General features: G+C 46.5%; 1 protein-coding gene across 1 annotated transcript in view; it reads right to left on the bottom strand.

Annotated features, from left to right (window-relative positions):
• LOC115475753 (A disintegrin and metalloproteinase with thrombospondin motifs 2-like) overlaps positions 1–12,670 on the bottom strand; it is a 294,408-nt gene extending 281,738 nt beyond the window's left edge. The window contains 3 exon segments of the mRNA XM_030211718.1: positions 8,780–9,144; positions 10,164–10,546; positions 12,655–12,670. Of these exon segments, the coding sequence (XP_030067578.1) occupies positions 8,780–9,144; positions 10,164–10,245 (447 nt within the window). The 5' untranslated portion in view covers positions 10,246–10,546; positions 12,655–12,670.
• Between the last annotated feature and the right edge of the window lie 326 nt (positions 12,671–12,996).

Here is a 12,996-nt window from a genome sequence, read left to right as displayed (position 1 = left end):
TAATGCCAACACCTCCCCCCCCCCCCCCCCCCGAGGCAAGGAATGAGCTGCTGCCACCCCCCTTCCTTTCTCAGCCCCCTTCCACCAATTTACCGTTTCTTTCTCCTTTTTCCAAAGACAGTAGTAGCACTTCCCAGAGACTGCCTTGTCGCCGGTCCTGACTCCTTCTCTCTACTGCGGCCCGCCTCTCTGATGTAAACTTTCTGTTTCCTTGGAGGTGGGTCGCAGTAGAGAGAAGAGGCCAGAATCGGCGGCAGGGCAGTCTCTGGGAATCGCTGCCGCCACCTTTGAAAAATGAGAAAGAAAAAGGTAAATTGGTGGAAAGGAGTTGGGAAGTAAGGGTGGGAGGCAGTGGCATAGCCAGACAGCCAATTTTGGGTGGGCCTGAGCACAAAGTGGGTGGGCACAAAATTTTCTCTCTCCCCCCTCTCCCCAAAATTGGCTGTCTGGCTACCCACTGCCCCGAACCCCCCCCCCCCCCCCAAGCCACCGCTGCAGGTTTCTCCGGCACCACCTACCGGCACCCAATGGGCCTTCTTTCCCCTCCCTCCGTCGGGCAGCGCCAGCCTAACTGTACAACAAAACTGTACGGCACCGGGTCCGTCAGCATGCTGCCACTAGTTCCTACCTTGTCATCTTTTGGCAGAGCAGAGGTTAGTTCTGCTGCTAAATCTGCAGTGGATCCACGCGGTGCCAGGGCTGTCTCTCTGTACGCTGCTGCAACTGCTTCCTCTGCGCTAGCCCCGCCTCACCTCCGATACTCTTTCTGAAGAGGCGGGGCTAGCGCAGAGGAAGCAGCGTACAGAGAGACAGCCCTGGCACCGCGTGGATCCGCTGCAGATTTAGCAGCAGAACTAACATCTCTGCCAAAAGATGACAAGGTAGGAGCTAGCGGCAGCATGCTGGCGAACCCGGTGCCTTGCAGCTTTGTTGTACAGTTAGGCTGGCGTGCGCTGCCCAATGGAGGGAGGGGAAAGAAGGCCCATTGGGTGCTCCGCTGCTGGGTGGGCCTGAGCCCAAATCCCACTCGTGGCTATGCCCCTGGTGGGAGGCGATGCCACCTCAGAAGAGTGCCGCCTGAGTGCCTAATGGTAGGGCCACCTCTGCTTACACCTGCTCTATGGCAGGCATAAAAGAAAGCATGTGCAAGAATATTTGCAATGTCCGTGACCCACCCATTCGAACACCCACTTTGCAGCACACACCAGAGGCATAGCCAGACTCGGTATTTTGGAGGGGGCCCAAAGGTAAATTGGATGGGCCCTTCCACGAGCCCACCTCCCCCCCCCCCCCCCCCAAAAACAATACACCACAAATATCTTCCCGGAGATATTGTTTAAGAACATAAGAGGTTTTCTTTTTTCACCTACTCCACATCGTCTCCCTCTCCTCTGCGGTGTCCCGGCATCTGCGCTCCTGTCTCTAAAGTCTATCCACTACTACTACTTCACATTTCTAGAGCGCTACTAGGGTTACGCAGCGCTGTCGGCCCAGGCATCCTTGGCGCCTGCAGTGATTCATTCTCGCTGCTTGCACCGGCCACGCAGGCTTCCATCTGCCATGTCCCGCCCTCGCTGACATCATTGCCTGTTTCCTTTCTGGCGGAAAGTGGCAGATGGCAGCAAGAATGAATTGCTGCAGGCACCTAGGACACCTATATCGACACAGGGGAGGGAAGGGGTTCAGAGAACCCGAGTGCCGATGCCGTGATGTCACGGAGGAGAGGGGGGGAAGAGAGCAGTGTGGTGCTGCAGCTGCACCCAGGCCCACCCGTAGCTATGCCACTGGCACACACTTTATAGAATAGGGGCATAACTCCTGCTCATAACTGCAAATTAGCTCCAATTAGTGATGGTTACGGCCAATTACTGATTAAGTAATTACGTTAGACATGCAGTTGTGAGCATAACTGTGATGCCATTTACAGAATGGGGGGGTAAAGCAAATTTGGTGGGAAATATCCTGGGGCATCACAAATTCAGGGCAGCAGCATGGGTCTGGCCCTATGACTTACCCATGCTGTTCTCTCTCAGATGCTGATGTGAGCTTACTAGTAAATGCTTTAAGGTTTAAACAATTTGACTAATGTGTCTATATGACATTTTTTATTGTGACTTTCGCTTCTTGCTTCTGAGGATTAATATTTAAAATCGATAGAGAAGGAACCACGACTACCAATACAGGAGTCTACACATCGAAACATGATGCCGTGCCATGTCGCATCAAATCTTTTGACACTTTAACGAACACTGGATCTTCTCATAATGGGGTTTTAAATAAATATATAAATACAGTGCAATCCACTTAAGTGCAAGGGTCTGGGACTAAAGAAATGCATGCAGTTAACCAGAGCGTGCACTTAACCGTTGTGACCCAAAGAAGCTTGACATCTGATAAACATATGTATAGTACTGTTTATTATTATACGTACAGTATACAGTCTCCGTTAACTGACGTTAGGCTTACTTGAAGTAATCAGTTATAGTCCTCTGTACACTATTGGGTCTGTGAGTTCCATAGACTACGTCTGCCAGACGGTAAAAACTGTCATAGCACTGACATCCAGTGGCCTCCAGATAGGCCCCCATGGTGTTGAGACTCTCCAGCGATCTTGCAAAAGTGACAGAAGGAGGCTGTTGAATTCCATCAGCATGTGCCTTGCTGCTCATTTCATCATCAGCCATTGTTGCCTGCGTGTAGGCGCATATCTGGACATCAGTGCTGTCTTCAGCTGTTTGTAGATCGTAATCAACAGCTACGTAGCGATGATACTCCTCTTCAGTAATACCGGCTGGGATGTCAATAACCTGTTCATCTGACGCGTTTACAACAGCTGCATCTGTTTCATCCCTCTCCACATCCTTAACAAAGCTTGCCCGCTTGTAGCAGTTCACAATGGTTGCCTGTGTAACATGATTTCAGGCTTCTTTCTGCATATGTAGGGAATCCAACAGTGATAGATTACGAGCCAGTTCAACAGCACGTTTATCCTTGCCAGTCTGGCCATCCATAACGCTCATCAGACGACGTAGCACAAGAGACTGATAATGCTGTTTGAAATTGGCTATTATGCCCTGATCCGTAGGTTGGATCAGAGGTAGTGTTTGGTGGCAGGAAGACCACCTTGACATTAGACAGCCTGATATCATCCCTTTGTGCAGCACAATTATCACAAAGCAACAAAATCTGACGCTTTTGTGCCCGCATTCTAGTGTAACTTCTTTAGCCACTGCTTCCAAATTTCCCCAGTCATCCATGCATTTGCATTAGCCTCGTATGACACAGGAAGTCGCTTAACTTTCTTGAAGCAATGGGGCTGTTTACTCTTTCCAATGATGAGGGGTCCCAACTTCTCACTCCCATCCATATTGCAGCAAAGGAGGATCGTCAGTCGGTCCTTCGACGTTTTACCTCCAGTAGTTTTGGCATGTTTGAATGCAAGTGTTCCATCAGGAATCACTCGCCAGTAGAGACCATTTTCGTCAGCCTTGAAAATGTCACGAGGTGCAAACTCATTCAAGATGGTAGGAAGAACTGAAACAAACCAATTTTCAGCATCAAAGACATCAGCGTCTTGTTTCTCACCATGCTGTTTCTTGAATTTTATGTTGTTCCTCTCTTTCCATCTTTCCAACCATCCAACAATGGCTTTGAATTCAGTTAGTCCAAGACTTTCAGCTAGCTGGTTAGTTTTCTTGATAAGCAGTGGACCACTGACAGGAAACTGTCTGCTCCTGACTCGAGAAAATCACCGAAGAACATCTTCTTCTACCTCCTCAGCTTTTCCCGCCCTTTTACGTTTCCTGTGTGGATTTGTATTGTTTTGCCAGTCTTCCAGAAGCTGATCCTTCTGCTTCAAGACATGTGAAATTTGACTGGGATTGACACCATATTCTTTAGCAATAGATGCTTGACTTTGTTTTTTTTCTAGTATTTTAAGAAATTCTATTCGTTCAGCCAGTGTTAAAGTCTTACAGTTCCGCCGCAACGACTCCAGTGTACACTCTAAGAACATTCTTTCTACCTGTGGCAGTTAAAGGGGCAGTAAATTTGAAATCTCGTTGGTTGTCACGCGCCAATCAGCTTCTGTATTCCATGCGTGCACTTATGCGGAGACTTTCCTGCAGAGGAGTGGCCTTAAACCATACATATAAGCGAATCTTGCACTTATCAGTGGTGCGCTAAACCGAAGTTTGTCCCCATAGAAATTGATGGCGCCACAAATTGGACTGAAGTACGGCATGCAGTTAAACAGAGCATGCGCTTATCCGACGTGCACTTAAATAGAGTGCACTGTACTTTTATAGATATCTGGTAGCCTCATACTGTCGTTCATTATAAGGGCATTTGACCACCCCTAATTTTTCTGCCTTGGTTCTATACGTAGGGTTTTCATCCTGTCTTTTGGTGTCCTGTGATTTACACATCAGAGATGCAAAACAAGTGGAATTCCTTTACAAGACAAAAGAAGACAACAGGTACCAACTGAGGATTCATACTGGGGAACACTCGGGTCCCATTCTCCTAATTTGAGTTTCAAGGGCACACATATATTAACAAAAAGTTAATAACCAGTGGAAGACAACAGCAAAGACAACAGCTCACAGTAGACATCTTGCAAGCACCCCTCCCCCAAGTGTGGGATTTGAACATGCAGGTAAGGAATGGAGGAGTGGCCTAGTGGTTAGAGCACCAGCCTTGACATCCAGAGGTGGCAGTTCAAATCCCACTGCTGCTCCTTGTGATCTTGGGCAAGTCACTTAACCCTCCATTGCCTCAGGTACAAACTTAGATTGTGAGCCCTCCTGGGACACAGAAATATCCAGTGTACCTGAATGTAACTCACCTTGAGCTACTACTGAAAAAAGTGTGAGCAAAATCTAAATAAATAATAACCTAGTCATAGTGCAAAAAATGCATGTTTTATTCTGCATAAAAATGTATTTTCTTCCTATATAATAATTCTCACCTCCAACAGGATGTGCTTGGGACCGTGCCTGCCGGAAGTGGTCTGCTAGGCAGGCAAGCACTGACCTCAGTGACACCAGTGACAGACAATTTGGCAAAGCAAAACAATCTGAGTGCTGGCCATTAGGACACAGGGTTGATAGGAGAGTTTTAAAAGACTGAAGGAACCGAAAGTGTTAAATGGGGGGAGGGGGGAGTTCTGAACGACCGAAACACATGAACATTTGGGAAAGGAAAACAATCTGAATGCTGACCATTAGGACACAGGGTAGATAGGAGAGTTTTAAAAGACTGAAGGAAACGAAAGTGTTAAACTGGAGAAGGGGGGGGGGGGGGGGGAGTCGTGAATGACTGAAAGACATGCAAATTTGGGACAGGAAAACAATCTCAATGCTGGCCATTAGCACACAGGGTACCTAGGAGAGTTTTAAAAGACTGAAGGAACCAAAAGTGTTCAGGGGGGGGGCAAGTTGTGAATGAATGAAAGAAATGAACATTTACGAGAGGAACACAATCTGAATGCCGGACATTTGTACTCAGGGTAGATAGGACACTTTTTAAAAAAAATGAAGTATTACATCTTGGGGGAGGGGCGAGGAGGAAAGCGGTGGGGTATCCGGATACTGGGCGTTAGGGCCACGGGGGTACATAGACTTTTGAAAGCCTTAAGGAACCCAAAGTGTGGGAAGGAGGAGGAAAAGGGGTGAGGGGCATTAGGAACAGGGAAGGGGGCCCTGTCACACACTCTCATTCTCACACACACACACTGTCACACAGACAGTCTCACTCTGTCACACACCCACACATTCACTCTGGCTCTCTCACTCAAACATACACACTCCCAGGAAAACCTTGCTAGCGCCCGTTTCATCCGTTCCAGAAACAGGCCTTTTTTACTAGTAATTAATAAAATGGAGTCCATTTGGTAAGAAAAGAACAGAAAGCCAGAAATAACATCAGAGGCAGGAGCAGTGGTGTCAAGAAACGGACAAGCTGATATTTTAAGCTTCGCAAGTAGCACCACAGCTTGGAGACATATATTTAAAAGTTCAAAAGAAATAAAACTATGCCACTGCTCATTCTTGATTGGGCACAACAATGACTTCCCCCTGCTCAACCACACTTGGCTCTACTGTACAGAATTTTAGAGTAAAATATATTTCCCAAAGGGAATTCTGTCAGGGCAAACCTTTTCTCAGTATCAAGGATCACAGGGTTCCTTTTTACTAAACTCTAGTAAGGACTAGCATGTGTTTTAACACAGCTTAAAAGGGTTTTTACCACAGGCACATCTGAGGCATCCCAGAGTTAGTTCCAAATGTGTGAATGCAAAATCACTTGCTAAAAAATATTTTTACATTTTTTCTGGGAGGGGTGGAGAAGGGGTGTTTCTGTGCTTATTGGTTAGCGCAGCTACATCGTCACACACTAACTGATTAGAATAGGATTAGTGTACGAGCCCTTACTACCTACAAAATAGGTGGCAACAAGGACTCACGTGGTAATGGCTGCGTGCTGGTAACTTCACCGGGCCTTTTACTAAGCAGCAGTAGCGTTTTTGGGGTGCACTAAACACTAGAGATGCCTGTACATTCCTATGGGCGTCTAGCATTTAGCGTGTGTTAATCACTAGAATGTCCTAAAAATGCTACTGCGGCCCCCTTAGTGCGTGGCCATTAATTTGAAAAATGGGAAAAAAAATCGGCCATTTTCCAGAGACAGCAAAAAAAATGACCTTAGCACACAGAAAAGACCCGTGTAAAAGTACGCTAGGGCCACTTTTTACAAAGCTTTGTAAAATGACTCCATAGTTTGTGTGAGATACTTGAAGCTAACTTTCTTTTAATGCACTGGCAGCTCCGAGTAAACCTGTGAAAAAGCAAGAAAAAAAGAAGCAAACTGCTAGAGAGAGAGAAAGACATTTCCCTCCATGTATTTTCCTCATTTTACATGGTTAAAATTTCATATTTTTATAGCTAGTAAAATGAGGGTCACTTCCAGACAGTTAAAGATATTACGGACAGAACGTACATTTTAAAAGTATGAAGCGCTCCTTTCACTAAGCTGTGGTAAGCATTAATGCCCGCTTACCACAGATTAAAATGCCTTATCATGGAACCAGGGCCGGCCCAAGGCAAGATGTAGCTTGAGGTGGAGCTTACATACCACCCCCCCCCCCCCGGATATATTACCTTGTGACGGCGACATTCCAAACCCGGCAGTGATTCTCATATGCTGCCCTGCTGCCGCCGGTACCCACCTCTTCCCTTTACTGTGGCTGCCTGACCGAAACAGGAAGTTACTTCAGGTGGTTGCAGTAAAAGGGAAGAGGCGGGTGCCGGCGGTGGCAGGGCAGCATATGGGAATCGCTGCAGGGTTTGGAAAAAGTCACCGTGATGAGATAAAATGCCATGAAGCTGCCTCCCCTCCCCCCCCCCCGAGATGCTGCTCCTGAAGAGTGCTGTCAGGTAGCCTAATTGTCAGGCCGCCCCTGCAAGGAGCGCACTCGAGCGTCCTGAGGTCATTTTGGCATCAGCATGAGCTACTCACATGCTACAAAATAGATTTTATTTTTTAGGGCTGTTGGCAGGTCTGGGAGTGGAGAGTACGCATATTCTGATTAGTAAGTAGTTAGCGCATGACCCTTAATGCCTACATAATTGGTGGCGGTGGGGGCTCACATGCTAAGAGCCATGAACTAATGGGAAAAATTAGCACGTGACCATTAATAGAAAAAAAATTGGAAATTTGGCCATTTCACCCATGCAGAAAAATGGCCTTAGCATGACCCACATAATCACACGCCAAGGCCGCTTTTTAAGCACAGTTTGTTATAAGGGTCTGACGTTTGCAAATAGGGCATTTTAAAATGCGACAGCAGTGGCCACAAAAATGACACTTCCTTTAAAAAAAAAAAACAAAAAAACTTCAATGTATCCAATCATTATGATTATACAGAGTTCAGTTTAGGAACCAATCAACATAGATTCAAAAACAAAACAGTGACATGCCACATACCCTTAAATTCAGAGCACCCAACAGCTTTTAAAGTCAATATCTCTCATTAATAACCTGCAAAACCTTTCAATTTAATATCCCTATGAAGCAAGTCTCCAGTGGCTGAGGCGTACCTCAAGCAAAACTCAATTGTACCTCAGCATTTTAAAACATGCAAGAACCTCTGCACCTATAAGGACAATATGCATGTTCTCTAAAGCCACATGATAAGGCATCCATCAGATCTCCTGTGAAGAAGAAAGCGCTTGCAACTTTCCCTCCTTTCGCTTTCCAGAAAGCAAACATTTCAAATAGACTAAACAGTCCCTGTATAATCAACGTGCAGTACTTCATAATAAGTGTTAAATGATACCCTTTAACGAATCCTATATTAAAACGGAATTGTATGGACCCAAAATTGGAGAATAATGAGGTTAGAGACCCAACATATAAACAGCAACAGACCAGCACCGTAATTAAAATTGTCAACTATTACAATAAAGACCAGCAGTAATTGCTCTTCCGCTTGTACCTGCAAAAAGACTACCGGTATAGCTCATTTCATTCAATTTAGAAGAAAGTCTGCTAAATTGAAAATCAACAGTTACAGGTATTAACGAATCACAGTAGGTATGAGATTAGATTGTAAACTCTTCGAGCAGGGACTGTCTTTGTGTATGGTGTACAGCGCTGCGTATGCCTTGTAGCGCTATATAAACGATAAGTAGTAGTAGGAAACCGCATTCACACTTTTTTTTATATATAGATAGTAAAGTTACAGTAATTAAATGATGTGCACTAGGAAGCGTCTTACCAGCCCATCACAGTTGCTTATAGCAACTGAAGCTGTCGGGAGATCAGCGATGTCCCCAACGTAAAAGCAGTCCCCCTGGAGTGGCTCCACATAAGTCTCATTAGAAACATCCTCCTGCCATTCGATCCTTGCCCCGGGAGCCACCAGCCTAGAATTCAGTCTCAGCCTGAGATGAAACTCCCTTCCAAAGACGGTCACGTTGTAAAACATTTCCCACTTGGCATCTTCACTCGGGAGCCCTCCAGCACCCCTTCTGAAGCGCCTCTTTGCAGTCCCCGACACCGAGTGGGATAAAAACCTGCCCTCTGAATCAGTGCTGACAGGGGTCACCAGAGCGTATTCTTCTAGTTTCTCAGACAGATAATCTGGGGTGGAAAAAAAAAAAAAAGAGCACGTGTTAGTTAGATAAAAACTTTCCTTCCTAGACCACTTGGTCTGGAGGCTGGCACCCAACACACATTACTAATGCAATCTGGCTCATTACATTAAGAAAGAAACTGTAATTTAAAAACCAAATGCTAACCTGGTAAAATCAAGGTAAACGTGCAAAACCGATTGCAGCTGTATATGCTTAGGCTTCTCACAGCTCATCTTTCCAAAGCTGCTGCACCTGTCCTGTAACGATGCTGTATTTTGCGTGGGACACCTTCCCGCCCCAACCCTTATAGGAAAGAAGCTCCTGCATGGTGTTAAGATGCAGATCTGGCACTCACACGCGTTTTAGGGTCTACAATGTGACACTACCCCGGGTACGGTGGAAAACTAATCCTCCCACCTCCAGATTTTTCACTGTCCAGTTTAATGTACTCTGAGCTCCCTGCTACAAAGTGTGCTCTTATTGAGACTTCCCCCTCGGACTCGTTAAATGTTTTCTGGGGCATTTGGTTAACCATGCTTCCATTTTCTTCAACCATAATACTTTTGTATTAATGGGGGGGGGGGGGGGGGGGGGAATAACGAGTTCTCTTGCAAAAGTTGCTATTGCACGACATACAGTGCAAAGCGGTTTCAATTACCGAAGTACAGTGTGTCCTCGCACAAACGCATACATCCTGCCAGCTCTGCGTGGATAACGGGATAAATATGCATGCAGGGAGCCAAACCCTGAAGCTGCATTTTTTTCCCCCCAGAGAGATACAGGAGTTCTAGAGATGCTTTCTACTGCAGGACACTTCACCAGGAAGGAGTAACGAAGAGAATGCAACAGAATTACAACTTCCAAAAACACTGTCACTCAAGAGGAGACCGAAAACTTCCCACATGCTGCGTAAGAAGCATCAGATCTGGCTGCAATTCACACCGACACTAATTCAATCAGTGAGTTGAATGTAAGTTTAAGACACCGGCTCAGCTCTAAAGCAATCAATCAAGAGCACCGCAATACCTTTAGCGCTATAAAGGGCATCCACTTGCAGAAAGAGTGCAGAGCAAAAAAGCAGGCGAGCGATTGCAGCGGGAGGCTCCATGGCTGCGGGACTGCAGCAGCCGGCGCCGGAGAGTTGAGATCCAGTGTGAAAGTTCCCCGCAGTCCACGCGCTGCAGAGCTGAGCCAGAAACTAAAGGCACAGACAGCAACTCTGGCAGCTCACCGTGCCTGCTCCGGCGACCATGCAACCCTCCTCCCCATTGGTCTTCCCAGACAGTTCCAGCTCAGTGCCTGAAACGTGCTCTTCGATTGGTTAATGGTATTTCCCTGCCCAGCTGCATTTTTTTTCCTCTTTTCTCCCTGTCAAGATTCCGAGGAGGAACGTGTTTTTTCTGTCTGGGCTGCAGCCGCCGGCTGCAGGTTAGTAATTTATTTCAAAATAGCATCTTAATCACAGTTGTAAAAGGTTTGGGTTTTTTTTTTTATTTTTTCTGTTTGCAAAAGTTGTAGTTGACTTAAGACGTCCAGCCTGGATTTTAACACCGATTTTATACAATCAATCTACATCATTTTCAAGAAAGAAAGCAGTATTGCATGATCACTGTTTCAAGAAAAGGCTTTTTATGTTAGTGACCTTAAGAAGAGAATCTAGGACACACTGGGATTCATATTAGTATACTAGTGCATTTGGATGAAGAATCTGGAATCATGCTTGGAAGAAAGAGTGAACTGGAGCCCTGGGTTCTTGTATTCTGAGAATCAGGGCTAACAAGAGACTGGGCCGGGCCTGGGGCAAGGCCGCCCTGAGGTCACCGCCGCTGCCGCTTCCCCCCCCCCCCCCCCCCCCCGAGGCCGGTGCGCCGCTGACCCCCCTCCACCTGCACCCCCTCCGCCTGCCACCGGGCCGGGCCCCCTGCATTGAAATCACAGCGCCTCTCACCTCAGTGTGAAAGCGCTGCAGGCAGCAGGGCAGCAGATCACCTCCCTTCGGGCCTCCTTCCCTCCCTGTGCCCCGCCCTCGTCTGATATAACTTCCGCGAGGGCGTGACACAGAGAGGGAAGGAGGCCCGAAGGGGGGCGATCTGCTGCTGCTGCTGCCTGCAGCGCTTTCACACGGAGGTAAGAGGTGCTGTGATTTCAATGTAGGTGGTCCGGCCCGGTGGCAGATGGTCAATGACAGAGCTGAGGGTGGGCGGGTGTGGCAATGAGTCCCCCTTGGAGGCCCAGGCCCGGGGAATTTTGTCCCCCCCTGCCCCCCTCTCGGCAGCCCTGGTGAGAATGTTCACTATCCTTACTGAAAAATATTCCTGGACCACTGCTAAGTGTGTCTGACTTAAGTTAGTAGTGATATTCTGTTTGTTTGTTTGTTTATTTATTGCATTTGTATCCCACATTTTCCCACCTCTTTGCAGGCTCAATGTGGCTTACAATACATCATGAATCGTGGAGATATATAAGAAATAAACATTTAGTATTACAGAAGGATCTTGGGTAACATGATAATGATAAGCATGCTATTAATATAACAAGCAAATAGTAAAGACAATTCTAGGTGTATGTGGAGTAGTTCATAGTTGTTGGTCTTTGTGGTATGTCTTGTTAAAGAGATGGGTCTTCAGTAGTTTGCGGAAGTTAGTTAGTTCATAGATCGATTTTAAGTTGCGCGGCAGCGCATTCCAGAATTGTGTGCTCAAGTAGGAAAAGGTTGACGCGTGCATTAGTTTATATTTTAGCCCTTTACAGTTAGGGAAATGAAGGTTGAGGAATGTGCGGGATGATGTCTTAGCATTCCTAGGTGGTAAGTCTATTAGGTCTAACGTATAGGCTGGGGCATCTTCATGAATGATTTTGTGGACCAGGGTACATACTGTATTTTGAACGTGATGCGTTCTTTAAGAGGGAGCCAATGCAGCTTTTCTCATAGGGGTTTAGCACTCTTATATTTTGTTTTATCGAATATGAGTCTGGCTGCCGTGTTCTGGGCTGTCTGAAGTTTCTTGATTATTTGTTCTTTACAACTGGCGTAGAGTGCGTTGCAACTTAGAAACTTTTTGTATTTTCCTCCTTTCTCCAGTGCAGTTGGCAGCCATCACTGGCACAAAACCACTTTCTTCCTAGCCCTCCACTGGCTGTACCTTATTTTTCTTAGCTGTCTTTATCCCTGCCTCTGAACATCCCTCCAGGGATAGCTTTTAAGCCCTTCTCTCTCAATGCACCTCTTAAAAGAACAACTTGGTTCCTAGCTTTTGCTTAGCTGTCTGGGCCAGCTCCTGATTCTCTAAGGCTAGCTGCTTCACATTTCCTGGGATTCTCCATGCTGTGCAAACAGAGCTTGCTAATGTACTGTTTGCCCAGTGCACCAAGAGAGCCACACTCTCCTCCACAGATGGAGGGCAGCTAAGGACTAATTGGTTCACCTGCAGTGAATAGCTCCCACTACTGCAACTCCCAGGCTTCTTGTCTACCTTTCCCACATTGTCTGCCAGGCAGTTAATAGTGCTCTGTTTACTTGCAGGGAACAATTCCTGTCACTACAATTCCCATAATTCTGTGTGCCTTGCCAGCTTCCTGGGCTTTGCTTCTTGCTTGTTCCAGCTCCCAGTTTTCCCAAGACCCTGCCAGCCTGCTGAAGTAATGACATTGTTTTCCCCGTTTTCTTTACTGGGGAATAAGAGAAACTATCTGCCAACCTTTTCCTTTCCCAGTTCCTCAGACTGTGACTTGCCCAGGTGATCACACCATACATGGGATCATCAGTGCTGATTAACGCTAGTATTCTATAATGGAATTTTGGTGCCAAGATGCTATTATAGAATTGGAGCTAAGCACATGGGCATTGAGGCACCTAGAC

Source organism: Microcaecilia unicolor, chromosome 8, assembly GCF_901765095.1.
Source record: "Microcaecilia unicolor chromosome 8, aMicUni1.1, whole genome shotgun sequence".
In the NCBI taxonomy this organism is placed as follows: domain Eukaryota; kingdom Metazoa; phylum Chordata; class Amphibia; order Gymnophiona; family Siphonopidae; genus Microcaecilia; species Microcaecilia unicolor.
The sequence above is the reverse complement of the archived record's forward strand: the minus strand, read 5'-3'. Positions and strand labels throughout refer to the sequence as shown.